Source organism: Tribolium castaneum, chromosome 5, assembly GCF_031307605.1.
Source record: "Tribolium castaneum strain GA2 chromosome 5, icTriCast1.1, whole genome shotgun sequence".
Classification (NCBI taxonomy): domain Eukaryota; kingdom Metazoa; phylum Arthropoda; class Insecta; order Coleoptera; family Tenebrionidae; genus Tribolium; species Tribolium castaneum.
The window spans coordinates 6,285,729-6,307,641 of NC_087398.1; the positions used below are offsets into that span (position 1 = coordinate 6,285,729).

At 37.0% G+C, this 21,913-nt stretch overlaps 5 protein-coding genes and 1 non-coding gene across 8 annotated transcripts; 4 read left to right on the top strand and 2 right to left on the bottom strand.

Moving 5' to 3' along the window:
• Positions 1-3,363: 3,363 nt before the first annotated feature.
• Positions 3,364-4,955, top strand: Tcs4 (Threonyl-carbamoyl synthesis 4). The gene is made up of 5 exons (XM_969724.4): positions 3,364-3,672; positions 3,719-3,852; positions 3,904-4,368; positions 4,426-4,574; positions 4,619-4,955. The coding sequence occupies exons 1-5, from the start codon at positions 3,476-3,478 to the stop codon at positions 4,919-4,921; spliced, it is 1,248 nt and encodes a 415-aa protein (XP_974817.2). The 5' UTR covers positions 3,364-3,475; the 3' UTR covers positions 4,922-4,955.
• On the bottom strand, positions 4,918-6,532 carry LOC107397977 (uncharacterized protein). Its single transcript, XM_015980289.2, has 6 exons — positions 6,279-6,532; positions 6,014-6,231; positions 5,749-5,967; positions 5,460-5,698; positions 5,220-5,343; positions 4,918-5,175 (listed from the first exon to the last, which is right to left on the bottom strand). Exons 1-6 carry the CDS (start codon positions 6,404-6,406, stop codon positions 4,946-4,948), a joined length of 1,158 nt encoding a protein of 385 aa, XP_015835775.1. The 5' UTR covers positions 6,407-6,532; the 3' UTR covers positions 4,918-4,945.
• LOC100142497 (hypothetical protein) lies at positions 6,503-8,267 on the top strand. Of its 2 annotated transcripts, XM_001815704.4 has the most exons (4): positions 6,503-6,644; positions 6,689-6,861; positions 6,909-8,022; positions 8,080-8,267. In XM_001815704.4, exons 1-4 carry the CDS (start codon positions 6,603-6,605, stop codon positions 8,224-8,226), a joined length of 1,476 nt encoding a protein of 491 aa, XP_001815756.1. In that variant the 5' UTR covers positions 6,503-6,602; the 3' UTR covers positions 8,227-8,267. The 2 variants fall into 2 exon arrangements, with proteins under 2 accessions (XP_001815756.1, XP_008193754.1); XM_008195532.3 differs by having other exon boundaries at positions 6,909-8,267.
• Positions 8,268-8,370: 103 nt separating this feature from the next.
• On the bottom strand, positions 8,371-14,608 carry fray (frayed). 2 transcript variants are annotated; one of them, XM_015980287.2, is made up of 11 exons: positions 14,440-14,608; positions 14,240-14,395; positions 13,567-13,674; positions 12,419-12,639; positions 11,759-11,977; positions 10,486-10,630; positions 10,267-10,432; positions 9,870-10,220; positions 9,605-9,822; positions 9,356-9,542; positions 8,371-9,298 (listed from the first exon to the last, which is right to left on the bottom strand). In XM_015980287.2, exons 2-11 carry the CDS (start codon positions 14,293-14,295, stop codon positions 9,221-9,223), a joined length of 1,749 nt encoding a protein of 582 aa, XP_015835773.1. In that variant the 5' UTR covers positions 14,296-14,395; positions 14,440-14,608; the 3' UTR covers positions 8,371-9,220. The 2 variants fall into 2 exon arrangements, with proteins under 2 accessions (XP_015835773.1, XP_015835774.1); XM_015980288.2 differs by having other exon boundaries at positions 14,240-14,608.
• On the top strand, positions 13,347-15,360 carry LOC107397978 (hypothetical protein). Its single transcript, XR_010334398.1, has 3 exons — positions 13,347-13,553; positions 14,687-14,926; positions 14,985-15,360. It is a non-coding gene; the product is annotated as a hypothetical protein (transcript).
• Positions 15,361-15,560: 200 nt separating this feature from the next.
• On the top strand, positions 15,561-21,787 carry SCAP (SREBP cleavage activating protein). Its single transcript, XM_008195529.3, has 8 exons — positions 15,561-15,800; positions 16,652-16,895; positions 16,972-17,383; positions 17,438-17,583; positions 17,639-19,817; positions 20,564-20,785; positions 20,836-21,109; positions 21,159-21,787. Exons 2-8 carry the CDS (start codon positions 16,732-16,734, stop codon positions 21,542-21,544), a joined length of 3,783 nt encoding a protein of 1,260 aa, XP_008193751.1. The 5' UTR covers positions 15,561-15,800; positions 16,652-16,731; the 3' UTR covers positions 21,545-21,787.
• The last annotated feature ends 126 nt before the right edge of the window (positions 21,788-21,913 follow it).

Here is a 21,913-nt window from a genome sequence, read left to right on the forward strand (position 1 = left end):
TTATTAGACAGGAAGCATTTTAGATATAGATGTAACAGCTGAAGAGAAGAATGCCGGATACACGCCATATATTGCCACTTCCACCCCATCTATAACACTTGCGCTACACTTCACTAAAGCCACCCTCACCATAAGCTACTAAACACTATTTACAAAACAAGATATTTCACTCAAACATTTGCCGACTACGAACTATCACTATAAATCATGGAAAGTCGTCTTTAAAGTTTGCCGCTGGGAGTGCATTTGATTAAATAATTTGTTTAAATAACACTACAAAAAATATATTAATTAAAGTAGTTCTCGGCACGTGGGTGGGCTTAACACAAAAATACCACCAGAGAAAGCCTGAAAATAAGTCGAATAAATAACCATTAAGCACGACACAAAAAATAACTCTGGGAGCTCACTGGCCAAAACTCAGGGGTTTACAATAAAAGTTAATAGATAGAATAAACATGCCAAGCGAAAAACCTCGTTAATGCTCTTTGCCATTAAATAAACTCTAAAATTCGGCCACTTGATTGACTCGCACCAAAGGATTATGAGAAGTTAAATAGTTGCTCCTCCATACTCAAAACAAACAAGTCGTGAAATGTTTAGTACGTATTTTGAAAACTGTCATTTGGGATCTTTATGTTTACTAAACGAAACCGAACGTTTTAACAAACACTCATCTCTGTATCACAAACATATCGTTGGATAGTAAATATCATTTTTTCAACGCGAACGTTCCGAACGGTGGGATTTTCAATTTTTTCAACGAAAATCGCACCAAAACGCAAACCACTTTACTTGGCCATCAATTATTCTATTAAAGTAACTAGCTAACGGGGAGAAACGTAAAAATAAAGCAAGAAATTAAGTGTTAAGTGACACGATGCGAGCTGACGTGCATTCGGGTTGGTGAAACGACGAACAGGTGCTTCCCACACTATCACACCTCGATAATTTATTCCTTCCATTGTGTAAAGTGGATCTGTTTCTTAATTAGAGCTGGAAACGTTTCGTTCTATTTAATTTTTATTTAGCTTATGAAAAAAAATTATTTCCACTGCGTTGAGTAAATTCAAAATTTGCGGTCGATATTTGACAATAGCTTTTTTATTAGATAGTGCCTGATTTTTTTAAAAACTAAAGATCGGGACTAACTAGGAGTCACGTGTGTGCTTTTTTTAAATCTTTCGAGACAGATTTTAGTAGTATAAGTGGTATTACTACAACGGCTATATTTTGTAGTTCATAATTCAAGTTATAAATGTCGTAGCTTGTAGAAAATGGCGGAGATATTTTGTGTCCAATAAATTATTTTGGTAAACCCATTTATTATTATTATTTATTTTGATGTATATTTACAAATACCCGAACCAACTTTATGAATGAAGAACAGGTTGATACAGTTAATAAAAATTTTTCAAAAAAAATGTAGGTAATACATTTATTATTTATCATTTATCAATCACTGCTTTTATAAAAATGTAGTGATTTTTTTCGAAAGTATTCAAATGTGGTTCAGATAGTGATGGAAGTGTTATTTGGATACTTTTAACGCCTAAAATACAAAAAGCCTCTCCTGTCACCTACAAGGCATCAGCTGTTGGCAGTACGTCTTGCGACCTACGCTGTCAGCAGGCAGTCGCTGCTATTTTAAAAGAATCTCGCAGTAGTCACATTCCGGGCTAATCCCACAGGACCCCAAATTCTGTTCAAATGTGCGATGGGCAACGATATGTGTCCGTATTTCCCGACAAACACAATTTATTCTCACAGAATTTGCTACTAAACTAGAAAAATTGCAAAAACAATCCGAAAACAAAAAAAAACACTTGTTTGAAAATCTAAGGAAAAAATGTGTGTGAACGTAGCTCGAAAGCTACGAACTTTTACGAACTATTCCAAGTGCTAAATTTTGTACAGCATTCAACAAATGCGGTTTTCCTCCCTATTTGACAGTCACAAAAACACAAATACATCTTTCATAACGTAAACTGTAGGAAAATAAATGAAAAACTAAATTAAATTCGGTTTTTGCTAAAAACTTGGCCCCGTTTTTCGACAGGGGCCGCCTGTCGCGTCGCCTCTCGTGGTTTATTGGAAAAAATTTGGAAACAGCAGCAAAGTTCCTCTGGGATCGTTTTAAAGCGGTGTGTTTTCGTTAATTGAGAGTGATGCGCTTGTAATTCCCGAAATTGCTTGGAAATTATTTCTCCATATCGTAAAAATAAATGTTCATGTTTGTGCAGTTCACACATTTGTTGGCCGATTTAACCAGTGTAAGCCTCAAAAATCCAAACAAATAAAAGTGTCAGCATGTCGGATTTATTCGGGTGTACGAAATTAGCTCGAATCTGTATTAGCCTGGTGATAAATGTGCCTCATTTGCCGCCTCGACAATTTGTAGACGTTTAGGAAAGCAGCTTTTTTTCGGACATAAATCTCGCTTTTAATAGTCCGGAATGTTAACGTGTGTGTCATTAGCTCTCTCCACACTTTCTTTTGTGTTAATGGATTCTTCATTTTGCTAAGTTGAGGGTGGAATGTTATTAAGATGTTTTGGTTTGGTGTCCAGATTTTAATAAACAGGAACAGTCGTTTTGGCCGGGAACAATAAACAACCGGATAAACAAACATGCCCAGATTTATTACAGCGCGTTCCTTAAATCAAATTAGATATGGCGTTTAATAGGCCATAAAGGACGCCTCTAATTTATTGTACTGGACTTTCCCGAAGTTGCTGAGTAAATCTGGCTAAACTTAGGCGCGCCCCCATCTCTGGCAGCTAATGCAGCAGTTTGGGGGTGGACATTGCAAGAGTTTCATACATGATTTTGAAAACAGTTAATTTTTTCCCATCTTGTATCAGTAACTGGTAAAAAAACTGCTAAAATATAATTATTTTTAGTTAACCAAAATCAAAACAGATAAACCTTCTAATTTTTATTATTTCTGATAAGTAGATACTGACTTCTAAATTCAAAATTAATTATGCAAATTAACATTTCTCTAAATGTAATAGATTTACAAGACAAGCAAGTGCTATTGTTATCAATTTAACAAAGTAAAACAAAAACTTCTATTCTTTGCTTTTGATTACTAATTATTAGTATTTTTCTAAAGCAGGCTACAAAATTTCGTAGATGTTTCACGAAAGCTGCGAGCCCAAAAGGCAATATTCGTCATCTTACGTGTATCACCTTGTATAAAATACGTGCAATCAAAAAGTCTGAATTATTTTATGCTAGGAAATATTTTTACCATTATCTCTTCAATAACATTGGGTTATTCAAATACAAGAATATTGCAGAAAAAAATCGTTTTATATTTTTTATTAATGATGAATGATGATTTCTCTAGATTAGACAACCAAAAATACAGCTATGTCAACCATGCTTTTGAAGACTTAACCTTAAAATATTTTTAAATTTTGGCAATTTTTTAATTCGCTGATATAACAGTCGTGTTCAAGTGATTAAAAATGAATATCATTAGTTCCAAGTGTAGAATGTTTGTAAAAACTGCAAGGGACACAATTTTTAATTCGAAGTTCTCCACTGCAAGGAGTCTCATTTTGGGCATTGAGACCTCTTGTGATGACACCGGTTGTGCTGTAGTTGATACTGAAGGAAATATTCTAGGAGAGGCTCTTCACTCTCAACATTTAATACATTTGGCGTACGAACTTTCGTCATTTTAATTTTTTTGTGAATTATTTTTTTAGTAATGGCGGGATAATTCCTCCCATAGCCCAAAACCTACATCGCGAAAATATAGAAAGTGTTGTAAATACGGCTGTGAAAAACTCAAATTACAGTTTCAGGGATTTATCAGCAGTGGCTGTAACCGTAAAGCCAGGTTTTCAATACCTAAATTATCTCTATTAAAAGTTATATTTTGTAATCGTAGGTTTGCCGTTATCGTTAACAATAGGGATGAAATATGGTAAATACTTATGCCGCCTTTACAACAAGCCTTTTATTCCGATCCATCACATGGAAGCTCACGCTTTAACAGCCCGCATGCATGACAAGACAGTAGAGTTCCCATTTTTGGTCCTTTTAATAAGTGGGGGGCACTGTCTTTTAGCCGTAGCGCAAGACGTTGGCCGGTTTTTCTTGCTTGGTAGCACCCGAGACGATGCTCCAGGCGAAGCGTTTGATAAAGTCGCCAGAAGAATGAAACTAACAAACTTATCAGAATTCTCTAAACTCTCAGGGGGGCAAGCAATTGAATTGGCCGCTTCGCGTGCAAAAAACCCGCTACAGTTTAAATTCACAATCCCACTTACTCAATACAGAGACTGCAAGTTTAGTCTAGCCGGCCTAAAAACACAAGTTCGGAGACACTTACTAGAAGAGGAGAAAAAACATAGTATGTAACCCGGGAGTTGGGAGCTGATTAATTGGTTGATATACAGCGTGTTTATAGATGTGCCCCCTGATGGTTTAATACCGGACGTTTTTAATTTATGTGCCGGCTTTCAGCTGGCTGTAACCCGACATATTTGCCAAAGGGTGCAAAGGGCGATGGTTTATGCCAGAAGGAAAGAAATGATTCCGGAAAATAGCCAAACATTGGTAGTGGTTATAGTTTTAATTAAATTGTATCAAATCTGTCCTAGGTTGTTTCAGGGGGCGCCGCCTGTAATAATTTTATTGCAAGGGGGCTACAACTTGTTTGCGATGAAATGGCTTATAAGTTTGTGCGCCCTCCCCCGAAATTGTGTCTTGATAATGGGGTCATGATTGCATGGAATGGTGTTGAGAGGTGGAGAGCGAAGTTAGGGGTTTTACATGATTATGCTAGTGTGGAAATTCAGAAATCATGTCCGCTGGGAACTAGTCTTATTGATGACGTGGTCAAGGAAAATATTAGTTGCAGGTGGACAAAGTTAACGCAATTAAACTATGCTCAAAATAGTTAAACAGAAAAATAAAGTTTATTTTAGTTACACTAGACTAGGGCCCTTTTCGCTTAAATTATCCTTTATATCCTTATAAACATCGTAAGTTTTTGAATCGTCGTTTTCCAACTGGGCTAAAACGTCCAACATGCGTCTAAGCCGTTGTTTTACAAGCTCAACATCGTCTGATTTTTCTTTGGCTGAAATTGCCACCACGTCACTGAATTTCAAAAAATTCTCCGGTCTCATCTCCTCTGGGCACTGTCTTGCCGCATCTATGAAACTTTACAGAAAGCGTTTCAAAAATAAATGTTTTTACCTGTTAAATTTTTTAACAAATCTTTGATTTCACTATATTTTTGGTGCGAGTTTTCCGTATCCATCTTATTGATAACTAACATTGATGGTTTTTCTAGTAAATCTTTATTGTACAATTCGAGTTCCTGAAATGCCAAATGAGCCTCACATTAAAATTTGACCCAATTAAAGTAAATCGCCTCATTTAATTAAAAATGAATTATTTTTATCGCGTAATGCCGATGAACGAAAACAATTATACCTTATTCAAAAGTAATACAGTTTCTAGACAGCTCCTATGTGGGTATTGTGGGCTCAATTGAAACCCGTTAATGTCAACGACTAGTAGCAATAGTTTCGTCCTTTCTACGTGTTTTAGGAATTTGTGCCCCATTCCTTTGTTAGCGTAAGCCCCTTCTATGAGACCCGGAAGATCAGCCATAGAGATTTCACGTAAATCTTTGTACTGGATAATACCAACGTTAGGCCTCACAGTTGTAACTTTAAACAAATTAAATTAAGCAAAATTCTAAATGAGTTGCTGTCATTACAAGGATAACTAGCAATCTTCGGTTTAGCGTGAGAGATAGCTTTAAGAAGGGTGCTTTTTCCCGCATTGGGAAACCCAACTAACCCCACATCTGCAATCAGTTTCAAATCAAAAATAACAGGATATGCCTGCCCTTTCGTCCCTAAATAGCCATTTTTGGGGTTTCCCCCTGTACCGCCCTTGGCAAGCAACAGTTCTTCACCTTTGTTATTTATTTCACCTGGAGATAAAATATAAGAATTGGGAAAATCGAAGGTGGTTTTTACCAATTTTTTTCCCCAATTCTGTGATGACAGTCACGCCGACAGGCACTTCAAATTTCAGGCTTTCGCCAGGAGGTCCAAGTATGAAATTGTGAGAACTGTGTCTCCCTGCCTTTGCTGTGTAACTTTTTGATTGATTTCGCTTGAAAACATCTTGTAGCGAAATGTTATCACTCCCCACGGCAATTACATCACCACCTTGGCCCCCCACACCCCCAAATCTACAAATTATTTATAAGTTGCGTTCGTGACAGTTTGTCTTAATCACTTTGGTAATCCGTTTCCTCCGGTACCCCCTGACACAAACACCTTCAGCGAATCCCGAAAGCCCTGTTTCAGATACTTTCGGGACGCTCTTTTTATCTTTGCTAAGTAAATTCTTGATAAAAACACCATTGCTCCTAATTAAGAACGATTTTAAAAAAATATTAATAAAGCATAACCTTCAAAAGAATAAGGTTATGATGATAAGGCAGGATACTGCGTAACCAACTCATCAAAGTGCTGTCAAAATATTTTGAATTTGAGGTTCTTGTGTTTTGAGGTTAAAAGGGTGTTTTTTCCGATGTGATTGTGCTTCAAAAAGGCGAAAATGGAAAGTGAAATGCTGATATCTAACTGCTACTGCTCTATGGTAAATCCCTTGCATAGTAAAATTCAGTGCTAACCCCACTGTAGCGCTCTGTTTTGGCTTTGTTCGGGTACGACGAAAGGGACTGCCAGACATGGTCGGAATTGGCCGCATTAGTGGTTCACAACGACCCCACTTTAAAAACCTACGTGAAACACCACCACCAAATCGCCACCAGGCATTATAATAGTATCTTACATCTTTCAATCATCTTCAACAAGTAACATTTATGTTTATGTTCACAAGTGTTTTATGCTTGAATTTCAGAAAAAATGTCTTTGATTACGTACTGTCCCAAAACGTTAATATCAATTGTATAAATTCTTACGGTCAGACACCGTTAGTGTTAGCAGTTATGGCTGGTTCCGAATACTTCACAAAGTGCCTGCTTGAAATGGGGGCTGATGTACAGCGTGGTGACGAGTTCGGCTGCACCCCTTTACATGCTGCCGTTGCAGGGCGTAATCGCCGTATTTGCACTATGTTACTGGACATGGGGGCTGATGTCAATTGCAGGAATTCTGATGGGAAGACACCTTTGCATCACGCCTCTGAGCTCGGTTGTGAAGATGCCATGTATGCGTTACTATATTATGGGGCGGACGCTAGGATAGCAGACATTCATAACCATCTGCCTCTAGAAGGGGCACTACTGTGGTTTGATAACGATAGTCAGGAAATTTTATTCAATCATACTCTAGATGACGAGATTACTTTTTCGATGCGCGTTTTGATACTCGCCTTGGAATTCAATTTGTTTCTCGTTCCTGATATTTTGAAGAGACTTGAACGTGATTACACTATGACTGATAGCGACATCCTTAAATTCTGGCAAAATATTATTTCGGTTAAACTGGAGTACGCTGTTATTGTTTTTGAACGAATGAGGGAATCAAATATTGATATTGAGTTGTGGCAATGGTCGTGGTTATGGTTTGTGGAAGGCCAGCTGGACCAGCCTGTCACGAAACTATTAGAAATTTTAGGCTTTCTTTTAGAAAACGATTCAAATTCATATTACACATCAGCCCCTCATGTGATAACTTCAGCATTTTTATTTTCTGTTCATAATGGCGCCTCGTTATCTCTGGATGTTCTTCAGAAAGCACTTTTATTTTTGTTTAGTTACGGCTGTGAACCGTATTATAGAGACTTAGTGTACTCCTATAAATATTGGGGGTTTGGTGATGTAGTTAAATTTTTACTAACATTTGATCTTGTTGTTGAAAAACACCTTGACGTTATGCCCCTTTTAATATACGATGTGAACGTAACAATTGATGAAGCTGTTGCTGGCAAGGATGAACCACCGGAAGATTATGGGCAAATTTTGAAATTTTTTGCCGGCTATAAAGTACGTCGTCTTTTGGAAAGCCCTAATGTAAATGCTGATTATACTTTACTAGACAAAATACCAAACGTACCCTCCTTGTTGCAGTTAGCGCGAGATGAAGCTCGGAAATATATTCTGCGAGAGTTTGAAATTAAACATTGTCGCGACTTCTATGGGTTAATTCGCAAAATGCCAATTAACGGAGTGTACAAAAAAATATTAACTTACGAAACCCCAGTTTATTTTTATTAATAAATTTTTTCTATTTTTTCTAATAAATTACCTGTTTTGTATCGCTGTTGTTTTTCTCTAAAGAATTATGCTGCGAGGCAATAAATAATTTTAGTGCTCAGATATAAGGTTGTTGGTTTAGAGGAAAGAAAAAAACACAAAGCATAACAATGAATATTTATTTTTGTTTGAGGATCATATTAGACTTCACTGTTGGAGTTTTTGATATTCTATTAAAATTGAGAGTTACAGATTATGGGTTACAAAAATTTTGATACTCAAATAACATGGGGGAAATCATAATTATTGTAATTTTTTACTATAAAAATATCATAAAATTACTCAGTTATGGAGTTGTGTAGTACGCACGTTGCGTTCAACAATTTGGAGATGAGAAGGATGAACAAGAAAGTATCAGGCAGGAAATACAAGTCTTTTGCTTAAGTTACGAAAAAGACAATAAGTACTCCACTGTTTTTGATCATTTCTTAATATTGCATCTACATTATTGAAATAAATAAATAATATATTTACAACGTTACCAATCCCACATACAAATTATTATATTCATCACTCATCAACATATTGGCTTGCCGTATCATAGGCCATATTCAAGGTATTAAAACTAATTAAATATTTTTAGTATGAAGCAAAACCAATCTGTTACATTTCTAGCTTTTCTAAAAAAGGCAATATGGTTTCCTTAAAATCTAACAGTTCAATAAAAATCTTTAAAAACATGACAGTTGGAATAAACTATAATAGACCTTATTGTAACAATTATATTGACAGCTGCAAATAACTATGTAAAAACTATTAAGTACAAATACTTGAAATCTATTGATCACAACATAATTTCGCGAAATAAATTAATAAAAATATCATGACGTGAACAAATCGGAAACGTTTTTGGTAGTGCATAAAATTAGAGTTAATTTATAAAACCTACCTAGGCTATATACAATTTGATCAGTAGATTCCAGGAGATATATTAGCGATTACGGTCCAGTCTGTTTCAGTCAGTGATTGATATTTGTGCAAATCCTATCAGTGCCTTATCATCCGGAGTTTCATTATTAGTCAGTCCTGAATTCTATTATACAAAAAAATTGACAGTAACATCAAAGGCGAAAATACAACCAAATCTTACCAATGGAAAAGTTACAACTTTTATCATGTCTCTCGAATCAATAAGCTTCTGAAGATTTTGAGTGATGACCTCAATATCTTTACCATCTACAAGCCCAGCACCCACCAACTCACTGGCAATGCCTTCGGCCGAATCTTTCCCAACGGCGAATTCAAACCGGATGTCGTTTAATTCGCGCTTGGCATTTCTGGAACAAATCCAACATTTGCACCACGAACGAGCAAACCGAGTGCTTCAATTTTTTATTACCTCATTCGTAGCACTAGGTTCACCGGCGGTGGGTCACCTTCACTACTTTCGTGGTCTGACCCTGACGACCCAGCTGACGCTAACGTATTCATGGGTTTCGAGTCAGTGTCGCTCTCACTAGAGGCCGCATCTTCTCCTTCATCCTCACTCGACCACACCCATTCACCCGTCTCCTTCCTGTGCAACCTTCCAGAGGCGCCAGGTTGCCTTTTCGACGCCTAACAATACAAAATAACAAAAACAAAAAAACTAGTTTGAATCCCACCTTTTGCACCCTCGTCTCCAAACTCGGCCCTATAGCCACCAGTGTCTGCTGTAAGTATTTCTTATCTTTCGCCTTTTTGAAAAACGGGTGCTTTAACAATTCTGAAGCCGTGGGCCGCTTGGATGCATCCTTTTGCAGACAGTCTGTGATCATTTTTCTGAACGTTTTACCGTAAGCTTTGTACTGATCCTTTTCCTCGGCTCCTGTGTCTAAATTCGGCGGATCGTTCTGGAGAGTGAGCATAAGTACCTTCATTGGGGGGTATTTGTGATATGGGGCTGTGCCTGTCGCCATTTCAATGGCGGTGATTCCAAACGACCAAATGTCGGCCTTAAAGTCATAACCATGGTCCTGGAAAACCCTGTTAAACAAACCCTTTTTTTTCCTACTCAAATACCTGTTCCATGACCTCTGGAGCCATCCAACAAGGAGTTCCGACAAATGTGTGCCGGACTTTCTGCCGGGAGAGGTCTCTGCCAGTTGCCAACCAGGCAGAGACTCCAAAATCGGCAATTTGAACAGTGCCGTCTTCACCGAGCAAGATATTTCCAGCTTTAATATCTCTGAAGCCAAAAGCGAATTAACTCACCTAAATAAATCACAGTGATTTAAATACCTGTGAATCTGACCGTTACTGTGGAAGTACTCTAGACCTTTTAAAACTTCCCGTAAAACAGTGGCAATTGTTGACTCGTCGAATACTCCATGTTTGCAGTTTGCCACGCGCATTTTGTGCTTAATTATGTCCAACAAACTTCCTCCTTAGAATTAAATACAAAATAGTTAAAAAAAATTGGGAGATGGGTTTGCGGTGTTTATTGACATGTCACGTAGTAGATTCTGTCCGCTTCATTTAAAACGTACAAAATGATTGTTTGCAGCGTTGTAAAATAAATAACATGACATCACGTACCTACCTATGGTACTTAAACAAATGGAACGATTATTAATTCAGGAATCTATTCCACAATTAAAATCACAATGCGGAATATTCTATTTATAAAAAATAATGGCAGTGACTTCACTTCTCATTATTTAACTGCTTAATTATACAATTTTGGCTAAAGTTGATTTTTACGATAATTATGATAACAAACAACATCGATTGTAACATCTATGAAACTAATTAATTTTTAATAATTTAAATTTCACGATAAATAGCTTATTTCTCTGTTTTAAACGGTTTAGGCTCCAAAGACATTCAATTCCGCAAACTGTTTAAGATTTAGATTGGTTTCGCGGACTCTTTTGAAGGACTGTACTTTACTAAAAACCTACAACTTTTTTTTTAAACCATATCCGCATTGAAAATTTTGAAAAAAATATAAAAATAAAAATATGGGGATGTTTATATTTTTAATTTTCAAAAATTGTTGCTCAACCTTCTCATATCATACTATTTAGAATTTTATATTCTATCTGTATTTTTTTGTTTGCAAACAAATGTGTGACTATTTCAGCTGTGATTGTAATCTAATTTTAAAACACAGAACATATACAAATAAAAGCATAAAAAGGCAATTATACAAGGTTGTGAAATCGTGTTTGATTGTCCGGTTAAAAACAATTTGGAAATAGAGAACAATACCTGGGAAAAATTAAATTTCTTGTGTGTTAAGCTAATGAAAAAAAAATATTTCAGGGGATAATTCCTTGGGTATTTTTTGCAACTGAAACTGCAAGGTTTTTAGTAATTTTTTTTTAATATTACAGTGTTACTATCAAACAGTGAAAATGTACTTAATTTAAATTTTTATGATTTAACTGTAGTTCCTGATAATTTAAAACTTATCTAAAGATAAAAACGTAACTCCAATTTCGATGTCATGTTTTGCGAATGGGCGAAAAATGGTAAAATGGTGCTTTATTTTTAAATAAAACTGGTCTACCTTCGAGTAATCTCAAGACAAGCCATAATTCCTCCCTCACGACAAAACTGGTGTAGTAAGTGACCACGTTTTCGTGGTTGCAGCTGGACATGGCTTGGATTTCTTTGAGTAATTCGTCCATGGAGGTGTTCCATTTTTCCAAATTGATCCTTTTGATGGCACATTTCTCATTTCTGGGCTTACAAAACGCTCCATGGACCACTGCTGTTGCTCCAACACCTAACGAAGAGAAACAGTGTCAATGAACTTCACTCTCGAGAAATTTACAATAATGTTTCAACCAATAAACAATTAACCTAATCAGAATAAGGTCAACTGAAATCAATTGTGCGCCACAAATCACTCGTTTTAAATTAATATTATAACGTTTCGAAGTTGAGTAAATTGGTACACTGTCACACTTAAATTGTTCCGGAAAAATCACAGAAACGGTCGAAAATTTCACAATTTTCGTTTCTCTCAACGTTAGCACTGCGCCACACAAGACTACACTCCTAAAATGTAGAAAACCAGAACCGGAATTAAAACACCAAAAAAGTACATAACCTCCAAACCGAAGTAACTCGTGTTTTTTTGGCCAAAGGCGCACTTATTTCACTGGTAAGGCACACCAAAAGAAAGCACTTTTTTTTCTTCATTCATATTTGTGTGAATACTAACCGATTACTTTGCCTAATTCGTAATCATCCTTGGAATTTGGCCAAGGGACTGACGGTTGAGACGTTGACGCCGCCATCTTTCTCGACAGTATGTTTCCTATATTACCGATCGACTGGCGAGCAGCTCGGGCGCAGCCGCTAAATGATAACGTGTGTTCAAAAGTTGATGATTTTTGACGAAAGGTGCCATGGGTCCCCAGGGGCAAATCTTCCGATATTTTTCTAAAATTCGAACACTATTTTACAAGTTTAAAGTTGGGAGAAACTATCACATACCGCTAAAAAGTAGTTTGAACAATGTGTAAAGAAATTTTGTAACAATTCATTTTAGCGTTTTTTTTTTTTAATAAAGAATTATAAAAATAATAATTTGTTTTTTTACTTAATTAATAAACTGGGTACTTTAGTCTGCAACACCTTATGTACAAGGACCGGCAATTCTTTCGCGCAGTTCAAAAATTTCGAGTTCTAACTATATAAAATTCTCGAATTAAAAAAAAATAAATTTTTGTTAAAAAAGTAAAATTTTGATTTTTATGATCTACTTAGATTCATTACCAAAATACCAATTATTTTTTCAAATAAACGCACTTTTTCATTTTAAATTGAATTTGATTTTTATTTATTGTCTGTTGATTTAAGTAATTAAGTAGTTAGTAATTACCTACTTATTGAGCGTAAGCGTTATTGTCTGTTGTTGTTCTCTGAACAATAAATGATTTTTTAAGTAGACTAAGATAAGTTTAACAAAATTGTCGCATTTTGTAATTTCTCAGTATTTCGCCAATGATACGAAAACGTTAACATTTTTGCAAATATTGTTTCAAAGAATTACGCTTTTAATTAATACCAGCACAAATCCCACGTTTAATTTAATTTTATCTAAAATATACAGATCGGGTTTGTGTGACTTATTAATATTGAATCGAACAATATACGTAATTAGTGTTTTGACACAATCGTTCAGTAAACGTGTCAAAACGCTTTTATCACCAATCGCCTGAATCTGTTGATATGATCCGCTGCGAGCCATGTAATCTGCAACGCAATGCAAATAATTTTGCAAGTATAAATTGCAGATACAAGTAAAATGTTGGTTAGTTGGTTAAAATAGTCCTAAAATGCTACCTTTGGTGGTGAGTACTTTACCTTTTTCCTAGCGAAAGCGTGCTGAGAAAGCGATGATTTTCAAAAATTAGACTTTCAGTTGCTGTTTCCATTTTATGCACTCCGGTTCTTCTTTTTTTATTCTTGCAACTAAAAATTAATTGGGATTAATAAGCCGCACGTGCCCTAAACTCTATAAATAAACGCACAAGACTAATTCACAAGTAAATAATAAAGACGTTGTAGTATACGGTGCTATATTTAGCAATAAAGCATATGGTAATGTACTTGTAAGGTCAAATTAATATTGGACCTATTTACGTCTCAAATGAGCTAGGTAGATGTACAAAAAGCCAGATTTTTTATGTACATTTTTTAAAAACTTTATGCTATAACCCGGCTCCTCCACCATAATGCGGTTTAAATAATATGAGGCAACACTTAAAATAAAATTATAAACCTAAGTCTATTGGCAAATATGCGAAATTGTCTTGTTTAATAAATTAAAATGACTTAAAGTGTGACAACAAAAAATATATTGTAGCGTTATTTACCGACCAGCTTGTATAGCAAATCAAATACAAATTTCTATTTTATCTTAAAACTATTGGTATTACACTTTGTTGCAGTTCAGTTAAAAATTTGGTCGAATTAAAGCTGGAGTTACAGAAAGAAAGTTTTATCTTTTTTGCAATTTTTTGCTGTATTTACTTACCTGTTTTCGCTTTTGATGCTGAAGTTTTTGTCTTCTTCGGGTTTTTTCATGGTCATTTATTATTAAAATCACAGTTTTGATCTAACAATACAGGAAAATGTCCGCCAAGTTTCACACATTTGTAACTGCATCACTTCATGTTTAAAACTTTTTCGCCTTAAATTTTTTGTTAAACGATTTATCTATGCTGATACACATACCTGCAAGGCTGCTGGCTTTAGAACACTACAATGCGAACTTGAATTCGTAATTCTCTCCATTTAATCAAACTTAATGTATCTATACAAGACCTTAGGGGCCATGGAAGAAAATGATCTAATTTATCCATTAAAATCAATTAGTAGGTTTTATACGTAGGTGACATACTTAACAACAACTCAGATACAGGCTGTGCCGAAACTGAGTCAGATGTTTTGTTTCATTTTACACTACGTTTCTTATTTTCAGGTATTGATTGTCTTCTCATTTTTATCAAAAAATTCAGCAGAGCAGTGGCCGATAAATGATTACAATTTTGACACTGATTCTGCCGAGGTGGCAGATATAAATTATTTAAATAACATAAATAATTATGATAATAATAATTATGACGATTATGATGTTTGGGATCAAATCGAACATGATATACAGCTTTTAGAGGATACTGATGATTCTCTAAAAACTCGTGGAATACCAACTGGACACACAGTAAAAGCATCGAGTTGCTGCTTATTTCGAAATATTTTAAGTGTTTTGTAATTTATAGAGGAGAAATAAGTTAGGATGCGTAGAAAAATGGACAGTACACGATGTTCCAAAAATGTCAGAAGATGAGGAGATATATCCAAAGAGGTACCACAATATAACTTGTAAACCCGCCACTGGATCACACCAGGAGTCAGTCATGATGGGTTTTTGTACAGTGGTGTATAATCCAACGTGTGAAACAGCCTATCGTCAAGTTCCTATTTTTACAAAAAAACATAACTGTTGGAAACATACTCGCACCATTCCAGTGGAACAGGGATGCAAGTGTCGTCATCAGTAAACATCTAAATGTACAATAAAGGACTGGATTTTTCATAAATTATTTTTAACACATTTTTATTTGTATAAGCAAATAAACTTTACTGCTGAACAAACTTTCTTTTTTATCGAAATTCCCAAAATTCAGTTCCCGATAAAATTAGCCTAGTCTTTGAACTTAAGTTGGAGATATAAGGGGATGTTTATTGAAAAAAAACCGTAGTAAGCAGGCAACCAACAGTACACATTAATAAAAACTTGCAGTTGGCTGTGTGTTGCAACTAGTGCCACCTTCAGCTTATGATTATCAGTAATCGCTCACTGCAGCCAATCATTTTCTGCATGCGAAATTACATGTGTACTCTTATTTGTAGTTGTTGGTATTTATAAAAAATAATAGAGGCTTGCGCCCTGCGGCGTGTATTTTCGTAATTCGTCATCCTCAAGTGTATGAATGAGGTGTTTATCAATTTTTTGTAATAAAAACAATAGTTTAAATCATTGTGATGCTTGGTAATTGAATTAAATCAAGTCGGCAACGATGACAGTATCAAAGGTAAGTTGATATTCTTATTGCGAACCGCCGTAAACTGGTGTAATGTTTTTTGTAGGTTATGTAGATTCTTAATTCATTCTTTTTAAGATAAATGATTCATAATCATCTATTAATAAAAGTTATTATCGTGTGATTAGACACAGATTTAACTGTAAAAGATTAAGATTGGCCATTCCGTTATTTATGATTTATATGACCTTTGTCAATGCCCAGTGTAACGTAAGTTCGTAGAAATTGGTTACGTTGAGGTTATTTGGTTTTTGGAGGCGTAGGTCAATAAAGGACTAAACTGCTGAATAGATTCATTTAAGAATTATCTAACAATCACTTGGTGATAATAATTATTGTGCAAATTGTATTAACCTTGACTTCTGCTTTTCTTTATTAAAGATAATACATATATTATAACTGGATACACTTACATATTTTATAACTTGTTTTCCGAGAGCAAATTTTTTTTACCTCGCGTTAAAAATACCTCGAGTTATCTCCTTCGCAAAACACTTGTTTAGATTAGAGAATTTGTTCTTCCAAGAACTAGATTTAGCGATATTTGTTTCCAAAAAATAGGAATTTTCTCGAAATAAAGCTCAATAAAAAATCTACAGGGTGACACGAGTTGCACCTCCGACCTGACCATGCTTCAGGTTAGGCAACCGTTAGGTATTCTAAATAAACAATCAACAAAATCAATCGATCGAAGGTGTTTTTGGGAAGAAATAGTAGAAAAAGTGGCCAAATTCTGCATTAGTACTCAAATATACATTGCGCCATTGTTAGGTTTTGGGGTGGCTGTGAAACTGGCGCCACCCTGTATACTACGCTTTTTAAAATTTCGTATTTTTTTATAGATTTGGTGTTAAGAAGCGCCTCTCAAGTGACTTATTCTTTAATTTTGCATTTTTCGACTATGGCCAACGTAACATAGTAAATGAACACCCGTGGGGACGAACCCCGACCCAGGGGTACTTTCTGTGGAAAAAGCTCAACTCTTCAAGAGAAAGTTGCCCAATTTTATTACGCACATGGTCTGTTTTGTAGCACATATCCCGGGGCTTTGGTCTTCGTCGCAATTTGTGCAACTCTGCTCTCTTGGTAAATAATACAAACATTGCGTAACAATTCAAGGTTGTAATAGAATATCGTATGTTAATAAAGGCTTTATTTCCAGTTATCCATTATTAAATTTGCCTCTCCCTGGAAACTCGCCTTTGCAAACATGGACATCGAGCGTGAATTCCAGCTCGAATGTGCCACCTTTTTGCTACATTCAGCAAGTTGTGCTGAAGAGCACGGTCCTGCCGTGGGGCCCCGAGTTACACCTAGGTGACGCCTTCAGGGCGCCTCTTTACGAGGCTTTTAAACTTTTGGAAGCTGTTAGAAATTACCAGGATGAGTCCACGAAGAAAACGCTGGGACATGTGTGCTTACATGTCGAGTCGATTAGGAAAAGTAAATCAAACTACAAAAACATCCTGCCGGAGTATAGTTGTTTAGTCCTGTCGCCGGCTAACTTGTGGCAACAGGACGTCCTCAAATTTACGCAGGATAGCTCTCTACTTACCACAATTTTCAACCATCATGTAAGAATACGAGCTTCGCTTGTTCGTAATGTATATAAAATTTTTTGACTTCAGAACTTCCAAAAAGGCAAAACATCAATCACGGAAATGATGTTCGGTATGAAGGTGTTTGACACCGGGATTAAACGATATCCGTTGCGAAACCGCTACAGAATCATTCAGTACGCCATAACACTTTTTTTCAAGGAATATGACGAAAAGTAATAATTCGTTCATAGAAAGTTTTCAGACTTTCTAATTGAAATTGTATTGCAGGTTTGTTCATGGTTTGCGCAGAAAGCTGCAGTCGGTGTATTCCTTACACCAAAATTTGGAAAACGGAACAAATGCTAACTTTGCCACGCTCAACGACACTCTCATAATCCAATATCCCGGTGAAATCAACTTGGTCGAGTTCATTCCCATTACTTTGGCGTTTTTAATCCTGTTCCTGTACTTTTATTTCTCGTTTCGCAAAATCGAATTAATTCACTCGAAGCTCGGAATGGCCTTTACTTCCGTTCTGACCGTGTGTGCAAGCCTCACAATGACCTACGGCTTGTGTTTTTTCTTCGGCCTAACTCTGAACCTTGAAGGAAAAGTTGTATTTCCATATTTAGTGTTGCTAGTTGGCTTGGAAAATGTCCTATGTTTAACAAAAAGCATAGTTTCGTCGCCCCTCCACCTCGACGTGAAAATCCGCATAGCGCAGGGTTTGAGCAAAGAAGGCTGGTCCATCACCAAAAACCTCCTCCTGGAAATCACGATTTTGACGTTCGGGATCTTCACCTTCGTCGCGGTCATCCAGGAGTTTTGCATTTTTGCGGTCGTTGGTCTCGTGACCGACTATTTCATGCAGATGATTTTCTTCTCGACGGTTTTGGGGATTGACATCCGGCGGAAGGAGAACATGGTGGAGAGACACAATCTGAGCTTTCGGAGCAGTCTCTTCCAAAGCCAGGTTTTCTACGATAAGTCGTTCGGTATTCGGCGATCGAAGTCGCACCCGCGACTGTCCTCCTTCCCTGCCAATATCGTGGCAGGGCAGGTGCAGGGCGCCCAAGAGAAAAAAATCCCGAAACGGTTGAAACTTGTGAATATTTGGACCAGGACGCGGTTTTTCCACCGCGCTTTTATGATCTTGATGGTGATTTGGATTTCGAATATCGCCTACAATAGCGGCTTCATCGAGCATTTTATCCTGAATAACAGTTATTTTCACGAGGTGGCCGAACAAAATAGCACTAGCTTGGAGCAGAACTACTCGAGTATCAAGCTGTTTCCGTTGCTGAACACGAATAATTCGTTCATAAACAAAGTGAGTTATGTTACTCACAGCCCGCTCAATTACAATCAGAACCAGACGTTCGATTTGGAGAATTTGAAGCATTCGGATTACGAGCCGTGGTTGAAATTGTCGCCTCAACATTGGTCGTCTATTGTGCGAAAATACAACTTGTCGTTGAGTGGACAATACATTGCCATTTTGCCAAATATTAAGCTATCGCACGTGATACGTCCAGAGCAGGCGGTGCTTTTGCGCAACCCTAACGAAAAATACGGGGAGAAGTTCCAGTGGCAGGCTTTGGTGGCCGCCCTGGACCCCATTGACTTCAATGGGATGGAGACAGGCACCAGGTCTGCCATACCTCAGTCCGAGCAGCCCTTCTACCCGACCTCAGTTTTCGCGATGATTTTGATCGCGATTCTGTGCTTTATCAGCGTGGTGGTGCTGGGGTACACCTTTGTGGTGCTTTACCGGTGCATATGCTCCCGGAACTACGCCGAATGGCGGGCGTCGTGGTTCAGCGAAAAGGGGGAAGAAAACGTGGAAGAGCCAGTTTTGTTGGAGGCGGTGCCGGTGGTGCTGGAAGGGCACCAACAGGAGATCGAATGCACGGCCACAGACGGGGTTAATTTGGTCAGTGCCTCGCTAGACGGGCAACTGAAGGTTTGGGATAGTGGGACCGGGGAGCTGATCGCCAATGTGGACAGGAAGGCGTACTTTCAGGGGTGTTTCGAGTCGAATTGTGGCACTTCCGAGTGCGATGATAACTCGTCGGATTATGAGTCCGGCTCTCCGCCGTCCCGAGGGGAGAGCTATCTGTTTCCCCGTCTCAAACATCGGATTAATACGAACTTTTCAAACGTGAAAGAACAGTGTAACTCGTATAATGCCAAAGCTGATTTTTTAAAAACTTATCGAGAGTTGTATTTTGTTCGCGATTTACCGAAAGCTAAAAGTCGGAAAGAGATGAACAGGGCCAAAGAAAATAAATCGATTAGTTTTAGTGAAAGTAATCAAAAGTTTTGTGATAATGGACACACGAAATTTGATAGTAGTGATGCTAAACTTTCACCGATTTGGTGTATGGACTATCTGGAGAACTTGATTGTTCTGGGGTGTGCTGATGGGAGGCTGGAGTTTTGGGAGGGCAGTTCGGGGAGGTTGAAGGTAATTAAGTGTAAATTAATTTTTTAATGCATTTTCTCCAAATGATAATATTTTTACGAAACGTGAAAACAGATATATTTTAGGAAAAACTGCTAAAGTTATTAATTGTATTACACAGAGTTCTCGTGAAGTTTGTGATCTATTTGCCCCGCAAATATAAATGCGCCATTGCATTTTTTTTTTGCTAAACGTTTGAAATGGAATTTCAAATTTGTTTACTGTTTTTTTTCTTTTTAATTTCTTATCATTATCCCTTTACTCAGTCTTTTGTGTAATAGTACTATACTAATGTATAAATTCAGGATAAAATGGCTAAGATGACCATAGAGTTATAGGTCTTAAATTCTGTGATAAGCTTTAATAGTCGAAGGTTCGGTAAAATTTGAAAAAACTATTAAAAAGTTCATAATTCCTTTAGAAAGAAATCTCGACAAGGCAAAAAATTAATTAGATATTGGAAAAACTACTCTAATTTGAAAAAATGTCCTATTATTTATTAATCAGTACTCAGTAGATGAATCACTTCAAGAATCATACTGTTTGAGTTATTAAATACACAAGTTCGGACTATGATTAAAAACTCTTGCTGTTCAGATTACACAGGTTTGTAAAAAGGGCGGTAGGATTAGAGAAATTTATTTGAAATCGTGGTACAGTAAATACAAAAAGCAGTCACAGTTAAAAAAGTATGATTAAAGATTGCAAAAAAAATTGTTTGTTAATATTTTTTTCAATTATTGTTGCAGTGCATATTTGAAGACGGAACCGATGTTGGAATAAGCAATTTAAAAATCGTGGGGTCGCGAATTATCGCATCCCGATTGTATGGCACCTTGGAAATGTTCCAATTACAAACTTACAACCGTGGCCATCCAGTTGACTGGAATTTCACTTGCGCATACCGAAGAACCCACGTAAGGACTGGCTCAGTTGGTTCCGTCCCTGATCACACCAATTTAATTTCACAAGTAAATTATCATTTTTAACTCTGAATATTTCTCCAAATTACGATTTTTAGAACGAGGATGAGGAAGATTTCCGGTGTTTGAAAGTTTTCAGCGTTAAGGCACACCAACAGCCGATTATCTGCCTCGACTGTGAAGGCGGCAGAATTTTAACCGGCAGCCAAGACCACACGCTTAAAGTGTTCCGACTGGAGGACGGCAGCCCCCAGTACACGCTGCACGGCCACTGCGGCCCCATCACCTGTCTTTTCATTGACAGGATCAGTCCAGCGACTTCTGGCAGTGGCTCCCAGGACGGAATGCTCTGCGTTTGGGATCTTCTAACTGGTAAATAGGTTTGGTGGTAGGCCGAAATTTAATGAGAGCGTCGTTACAGGTGCCTGTATGTACAACATCCAGGCCCATGATGGTACGATAACATCGCTGACGTACTCTGCGAGTTACGTGATTTCACTGGGTTCTGACGACCGCATTTGTGTTTGGGAGCGCTTCCAAGGCCATCTTCTGAACACCATTTACGTTTCTCAGACCTTTTCTAGCCAGGTGTTGATGTTGGCCCCTCATTTGGTTGTCACAGCTCGCAGTGGAGGGCTAGTTATTTGGGATGTGAGGTCGGGTGAATGTGTCCGAACGATTATATTAGGCCGTTCACCGTATATTTTTATCAAACAGTTGATGTTGTTACGCGATGCTGTGGTCTGTGATTACGGAAATCAATTGCGCATCGTGAGGTTCCCTCTTATCACTCATAAATTTGACTAGGTTGTTTCTACGTGCCTTCAATGATGTAACATAGTTTCGTCTATTTATGTCTTGTTTTATTTTTATGTCCTTTACGTAAAAGCGTCAAAACGTACTGTAAATTTTTCACTGACAAAAGGTTTCGAATACCTAATTGTTTTTTCATTAAGTTATTTATTTATTTGGCGGAAATAAATGCATTTAACATGAATTTTTATTATTGTTATGTTAACTATTTTTGTAACAATAAATATTTTAAATAACGAGATTGGTTTTATTTCCATTTCTTCTGAACTGCAGTTGCAAATAAAATAGTCATTGAAGCGATAATTTGCTTTGCCCTACGTTGCGGTACGGTTACGCCAGTGGCGTGTAAAGCCGACATTAGGG

Bases quoted from the DNA above. Each gene is read 5' to 3' on its own strand.
- Tcs4 (XM_969724.4), top strand. From the start codon at position 3,476: ATGAATATCATTAGTTCCAAGTGTAGAATGTTTGTAAAAACTGCAAGG. The intron at 3,673-3,718 runs GTACGAACTTTC...TTATTTTTTTAG, and splicing joins CAACATTTAATACATTTGGC to TAATGGCGGGATAATTCCTC. The intron at 3,853-3,903 runs GTTTTCAATACC...TTGTAATCGTAG, and splicing joins GGCTGTAACCGTAAAGCCAG to GTTTGCCGTTATCGTTAACA.
- LOC107397977 (XM_015980289.2), bottom strand. From the start codon at position 6,406: ATGGTGTTTTTATCAAGAATTTACTTAGCAAAGATAAAAAGAGCGTCC. The intron at 5,699-5,748 runs GTAATGACAGCA...ATTTGTTTAAAG, and splicing joins GAAGATTGCTAGTTATCCTT to TTACAACTGTGAGGCCTAAC. The intron at 5,176-5,219 runs GTAAAAACATTT...AAAGTTTCATAG, and splicing joins TTTGTTAAAAAATTTAACAG to ATGCGGCAAGACAGTGCCCA.
- LOC100142497 (XM_008195532.3), top strand. From the start codon at position 6,603: ATGGAAAGTGAAATGCTGATATCTAACTGCTACTGCTCTATG. The intron at 6,645-6,688 runs GTAAATCCCTTG...ACCCCACTGTAG, and splicing joins CTAACTGCTACTGCTCTATG to CGCTCTGTTTTGGCTTTGTT. The intron at 6,862-6,908 runs GTAACATTTATG...CTTGAATTTCAG, and splicing joins CTTTCAATCATCTTCAACAA to AAAAAATGTCTTTGATTACG.
- fray (XM_015980287.2), bottom strand. From the start codon at position 14,295: ATGACCATGAAAAAACCCGAAGAAGACAAAAACTTCAGCATCAAAAGC. The intron at 11,978-12,418 runs GTTAGTATTCAC...TCTCTTCGTTAG, and splicing joins CGAATTAGGCAAAGTAATCG to GTGTTGGAGCAACAGCAGTG. The intron at 9,823-9,869 runs GTGGGATTCAAA...TTGTATTGTTAG, and splicing joins TGGAGACGAGGGTGCAAAAG to GCGTCGAAAAGGCAACCTGG.
- SCAP (XM_008195529.3), top strand. From the start codon at position 16,732: ATGAACACCCGTGGGGACGAACCCCGACCCAGGGGTACTTTCTGTGGA. The intron at 16,896-16,971 runs GTAAATAATACA...CTTTATTTCCAG, and splicing joins TGTGCAACTCTGCTCTCTTG to TTATCCATTATTAAATTTGC. The intron at 17,584-17,638 runs GTAATAATTCGT...ATTGTATTGCAG, and splicing joins TTCAAGGAATATGACGAAAA to GTTTGTTCATGGTTTGCGCA.